This window comes from Eubalaena glacialis, chromosome 13 (genome assembly GCF_028564815.1).
Source record: "Eubalaena glacialis isolate mEubGla1 chromosome 13, mEubGla1.1.hap2.+ XY, whole genome shotgun sequence".
Taxonomy (NCBI): Eukaryota; Metazoa; Chordata; class Mammalia; order Artiodactyla; family Balaenidae; genus Eubalaena; species Eubalaena glacialis.
Window position 1 is genome coordinate 90,618,861 of NC_083728.1, and position 6,000 is coordinate 90,624,860.

The 6,000-nt window shown below is 50.4% G+C and overlaps 1 protein-coding gene across 1 annotated transcript; it reads left to right on the forward strand.

Annotated features, from left to right (window-relative positions):
• The first annotated feature begins 228 nt into the window (after positions 1–228).
• LOC133104259 (WAS/WASL-interacting protein family member 1-like) lies at positions 229–3,885 on the forward strand. The gene is made up of 4 exons (XM_061209890.1): positions 229–285; positions 2,119–2,218; positions 2,909–3,039; positions 3,517–3,885. Exons 2-4 carry the CDS (start codon positions 2,194–2,196, stop codon positions 3,883–3,885), a joined length of 525 nt encoding a protein of 174 aa, XP_061065873.1. The 5' UTR covers positions 229–285; positions 2,119–2,193.
• Positions 3,886–6,000: the final 2,115 nt, after the last annotated feature.

A 6,000-nucleotide genomic window follows, 5' to 3' on the forward strand; every position in this document is an offset into this window, starting at 1 on the left:
CTAAGATTTCCTACACTGACCGTAAAGCTTAGTATAATGTATATTTTCAGTAAATATTTGAAAAGGTGACAGGGCCATTACATATGTTGTCATCCTATGGTTCTGCATATATAAATGCATCTGGCACATATAAATAGGTCTGGACTGCCTCTTCAATAAAGAACTGATGTGTGTAAACCTTTCATATTTTCTCAGGCGAATTGTTTTTTACATTCCTGAATTTGGGATGCATCTTAACCATCACCCTGTCATAGAGGTGACCTTTCTTTGAGGTTAAGTATAACGGTGAGTTTGATTTGATAAAAATTTTTTTAAAGTTTTCAAGTTATCCTTTCAGCAAATTTAAAATAGGCAGTTAACGGCACAAACGTTAGTGAGTGAAGGATATAGTTAATTAAGACCTTGCAGGATAAAGTGTAAGAGCACTCAGCATGGGGAATGGGGGGTGCTGGCTGGGTTTATGGCACAACAATGAGGAATTATGACATTTGATGGTGTGGACTATGTACTTAGTTGTTTTGTTTTATATATATTTTAAATTTCATTTATTTTTATTTTTGGCTCTGTTGGGTCTTCGTTGCTGCGCTTGGGCTTTCTCTAGTTGCAGCGAGCAGGGGCTACTCTTCGTTGCGGTGCACAGGCTTCTCATTGCGGTGGCTTCTCTTGTTGCGGAGCACAGGCTCTAGGCGCACGGGCTTCAGTAGTTGTGGCACGTGGGCTCAGTAGTTGGGGCCGTGGGCTCTAGAGCGCAGACTCAATAGTTGTGGCGCACGGGCTTAGTTACTCCGCGGCATGTGGGATCTTCCCGGACCAGGGCTCGAATCTGTGTCTCCTGCGTTGGCAGGTGGATTCTTAACCACTGCGCCACCAGGGAAGTCCCCCACCTAATCCCTGTAAAGAGGGGAAACGTGGCGATGACAGTGTCATAGTGTTCCCCAAATTAAGTTATATGAAGACCACAAAGAAAAAAGTAACCCTCCCAAGTCGCCACAGTGGTAATTATAACCAAAAAAATAAATTTCCTTTCACATTAAAGAAATCAACCCCCTTGTAGTTCCTGCCGGATTGGTGAACTGCCATTGAATGCTGCCTTGTGAGCAAAGGGTATGGAGTGGAAACAGTGTCAGGAATCCTCCGAGAGAAGAAGGGACGGCTGTGCTCTCAGTGGAGGAAGATGTGTGGAGTTGGGACAGTGAAGAAACTGGTGCAAATAGCATGGCATCTGCCGAGCGCAGCTTCACAAATGTTCTCTCCACACGTTAGCCCAGGGGAATCTGCCTGACTGATGGATCATTGGGAGTGGAAAGCCAGCACTGAACCCCCAATCCTGTGGGGGGAGTAGATGAAACAAATATAGGGTGTTCAGACCTGTGTCAGAAGAAATTTGATGTGTTAGTGATGATTTTAAAGAAGCGGAGTCCTTTTGTAGCATGATGTCTGGGAGGGGTTGACAGGCTCAGGTGGTCCATCCCTGCTTGGCTGTGTTCCCGCTGAGGCAGCTGTGTCCTCCATAAACCCACACTGAGAAGCGGGGCTAGGACTGGCCTTTCCTCCAGTCAAAAGTGCAGGAACTCCCAGGGGAAAGTGAGTTCTGGCAAAAAAAAACAAACCCTGAGGACTTCAGCCACAGAAGAAAGACAAACAGAACCACCTGTGCTAAATAAACATCCTCAAAGAAAAAAGTGTATTGGTAAAGCGATGTGGAGGTAAACAGTTCAAAAGAAGGGAAATACTTAGTATCAACAATAAAAATTCAATATATTAGATGAGCCAGTGGTTAATGAGTGGGTGACACTGTGTAGCAAAGAGCTTTTGCAGAAGGCTTTAGAGAGAGTAAAGAAAATGTGATGTGAAAAGGTTAGAAGAGATTTCAGCAAGACACCCACAAATGAAGGGGAGGAGCTACATGGAGGGAGGGGAGTGACCATTTTATATAAGTGAAAAAACAAATGTGATGTCAAATTAAAAGAACAGTTGGAGCTCCAAACAGGAAAGATACTGAAATATCCATGTCATTAAAGTGAAATTTAAGAATATCAAAGATAAATTTTTGAAGGCTTCTCTAAAGAGGCAGTCACCCAAAAGATAACAAGCAGATTTCTCATCTTCCATTTTTAGCCATGATGGAGTAACAGGAAACAGATTTACTCTCCTGACTAAACAACTGAAAAATTGGACAAAATAGATGAAACCATGGCTTTCGGACACTGGACATCAGGTAGGACAGTGATCCCTGAAAGAAGAGAAACAAAGTGGCCCCCAGGCCACAGTGCAGGGAAGAGCACCCCAAGCAGAGCTGGGTGGCCTCCCCGAGTTGAGAATTCAGGAAGGCTGAGGAGCTAGAAGTCAGGGCAGTGTGAACAGGAGAGAGCTGCGCAGGGCTCTGGGATCCTAACACTGGAGAACCCCAAAACTCCAAACACAAGGGCGTTGGGGGCTCCATTCTGGGGCAGGACTGCTCAAGAAATAGAGGCGTGACTCTGGCTTAGGGGCGTGGCCTGCTGTGATAGGGTGTGGCCCGGGTGTGGTTAAAGCATTGGGGCGTGGCTTTGTCCTGGGGGCAGGGCCTTTGTAGAGTGTTGGGGTGGGCGTAACAGGGGACGGGGCGTGGCTCGGGCCAGGGGTGCGGTCAGCAGTGGAGCTTGGCTTGGGCTCAAAGAGGCGTCCAGAGCTGCAGCTGCTACTCCTCAGGCGAGAACTGTTTGGATCTAAGAGTCCTTGGGGGGCCAGAGGCCAGTGACCGGAAGACACGGCAGGCCTGCGGGCAGGTGAAGAGTGACAGACCTGTGTGTGAGGCACCAGGCACGTGGAAGGGGGAGGGGATAGAGAGGGGAGTACAGGGGCGAGGGTGGGGATGGAGGGGACAAAGGGCGGGGCCTCTGATCACCCACAGCTCGCACCCTCCCAGCTGCCCTGCCTGCCTGGCCACGTGGTGCCCGCTGGTCCTGCTGCTGTTCCCGGCCGCCCCTGTCCCCACCGCCACTGCCGCTCCCAGCCCAGACGCCAAAACCCAGGACAGCCTGCAGAGCCTCCAGCAAGGTCGCAACAGCCTCTTGTTGGGGGCTGGGGAGAGGAGGACGGAGAAGAGGGGTAGAGGCAGACAGCAAGAGAGGAAGCCAGAGGGACACCGGGAAGGGAGAGACAGAGATATAGGGCGGGGGCCCGAGGGACAGAGACAGGGAGATACAGCAGAACAGACGAGGGGCAGGAATAAGGAGATAATGGGACAGAAAAGAGACGGGACAGAGGGGCAGGGACAGATAAGAACAGGGCACAAGATGGGGGTGGACTGGTTCAGCCCTGAGGGTCAGAAGGTGGAGAGGGAGGGGGTCGAGGGGATATGGGGACAGGTCTGGAGGGGCATCCGAGACCCACACACCACCTGCTGCAAGCCCTGGGGGGACCTGCCCTGTGGCTCAGTGCCTCTCCAGGAACTGCACAGCGCAGAGGACCAGGGCACTGGCTGGGAAGCCGCACCCTTCCAGCAACACCTGGAGCCAACTTGTTCTTCCCCAGGTACCCAAGCTGGAGGAAACAGAGCGCTGCTGGCAGCCGCAAGGCACATCACTCACTTCCGCTGTCCTCCCGCGGTATGAGGTGGCTGCCACAGCAGTGCAGCCCCCGGAGCCTGGGAGGCAGGCCTGTGGCTCTGTGAGGAGCGTCCCGGGCTACAGGCGGGGCGACCTGGAGCCTCCCCCACCCCAAATAACACCCCCCCAAGACCCACTTCTTGTCCCTTCCCAGGCTCAGCAACAGGGGCTGGGGGGGGGGCAGGGGACAGACGTGTACCCTCACCAGACCCCACCCCCAGCTCCATTTAGTAATAAATTTCTTTCTTACAGCCAGCTGTGGAGTTTCCTTTTCGGGCCAGTCTCCAATGTGTAGCCGACTAAAACAACTTCTTTACTTTTACCTAATCCCTTTTAGAATTTCCTGAGGCAGGAACTGGGCTCTGTTGCATGAGGCTTACCAGAGAAGAGTGGCTCACATTTGATTCTCAAATACATTTTGTTGTGGAGAATGGAGGTTACATAGCTGCGTCCCCTGGGTGCTGCCTGGAGGGACACGCTCCCTGATGCTCCAGCCCCAGGCTCACCTTGAAAGTCGCCTAAAATGATGATCATATGGGACTGTTTAAAAATGCTGAGTCCTTATAAGTGTCCTAATGCTGAAAATTGAAGATAACACACATAGATGGGTGTTGGGCATCACAAATATTGAATAATATCCCCCAAACTGAGAAGAAACTTTAAGACCGAAAACGAAGCAGGCAACCCCATAAAGTACAATTATGACGTTCGTTGTGGGTAACTTACCTACAGGCATGATCAGGCAGACGATTATCCAGAGGCATTTGCAGCTAAACTCTGTGCTGCTGAAAGGGGTACAGGGGGATTTACAGGAGCCAAAGCTAAAACTAGAATCTGACAACCAAGGGAGATGCACGGCGGCACTGACGGGAAATGGGGGTTTCTCCCCCCTTGGGGATCTCATGACCATTAACCATCTGTGCCAGCAAAAGGCATTCTTCCAGTTTTCATATCAGATGAAGGCAAGGGTAAGCATGGAGCTTACCTGGCGGGGGTGCATTCCTTGTGAGTGGGCTAAAGCTCAGGCCGGGGAGGGGGGGGGTACTGCGGGCCCGAGATGGAGCTGACAACATGGGGTCAGTGTGGCTCTGCTGCACAGTGGGTCATCATGAAGGAGGATACTTGCTAAAATTAAGTTTTGAGGTTAAAGAAATGACAGATTCCTCGTCAGCTCTGTTTTATGTTCTGGGGTCCAATGTTGGGCGCAGGCCGTGGGGCCGTCTAGGCCCTACAGCAGCACAGGCACGCCCAGCTGTGCTGCGGCTCTGAGGGTCCCAACCATTGTCTGGAGAGGTCCCTACTCCATCCAAGCCAGAGGAGATGGCCCACCGTGACATCTGTCTTCAGGTGGTGGGACAGGATGGGTGCATGTGCATCAAGAAAAGGGGCAGGGGCAGAGCTGGAGGCCAGAGAGGGAGGACGTGCAGACAGCCGGGCTGGCATAAAAAGGCAAGATGAGTGGGCGTGACTGGTAATTATAAACTAGCTCACGAGGGTAGGGGTGCAGCTGGCGGGGGTGCGGGTGCACCAGGGGCCTGGAGCGAGCATGCCTAACAAAGATATTGGGCAGCAAGAAATGGGGCCCAAATGGTGCAGGGAGGTCTCCAGAAGGTGTGATGGTTGCCCTGCCCCCGTCTTCAAAACAGCGTGACTCAGGTTGTCTCTGGGACCCCAGGCTGACAGAACCATCCAGTCAAATGGCAGCTCCTTCTGCCGGCAGAATGCCCATCCAGTAACCGCAGGTCCTGGTGTTGGGACCCTTTATATCTTTGGGGCATGTGCCCCAAATCTCCAGACAGACGAGGGTGTCCAGCAGCTGGTCCATCCTCTGTGCCTGGACTTTGCCTGTGCTATTCCACTGCCCGCAGTGCCTGTCTCTGTTCTCGCCTCAGCCCATCAGGAAAGGAATAAAGTGAGACATCATTCCAGAGTCAAGAAGAAGATATTATGAAAATTCTGTGCCGATACATTTGATAAAATGGACAGCTTTCTGGAAAACACAACTTACTGAAACTGTAAGTTTAAAAAATTTTTTAATTTGTAAAAATTTACAAATTTCATCTGTAGTTTAAAATTTTCCCACCAAGAAATCTAAAGGCTCAGATGACCTCATTAGTAAATCCTTCTGAACACTTTAGGAAAATATTAATGGCAATCTTATATAAATTCCAGAGAATAGGAAACCTGTGTTTGGAAGCCAGAATAGCCTTGTTGCAAACCCCAAGAAGTAAATTTTGAGAAAGGAACAATTTTCAGTCCAATATCTTTCATGAACATAGATGAAAAGATCTTAAACGAGATATTAGCCAAATGAATTAGCCAAATCAATCACTGTCTAAGGCAGATAATTGTGAGAATGATGGCTTAATCACATAGAAAACCTCAGCCCCAAGTGGCCAGGCACAGAGCT

Excerpts from the sequence above, each read along its gene's own strand:
- LOC133104259 (XM_061209890.1), top strand. The coding sequence starts at position 2,194 with ATGGCTTTCGGACACTGGACATCAG. Across the intron at positions 2,219-2,908 it reads TTTCGGACACTGGACATCAG|CTGCCCTGCCTGCCTGGCCA; the intron begins GTAGGACAGTGA and ends GCACCCTCCCAG. Across the intron at positions 3,040-3,516 it reads CCTGCAGAGCCTCCAGCAAG|GTACCCAAGCTGGAGGAAAC; the intron begins GTCGCAACAGCC and ends GTTCTTCCCCAG.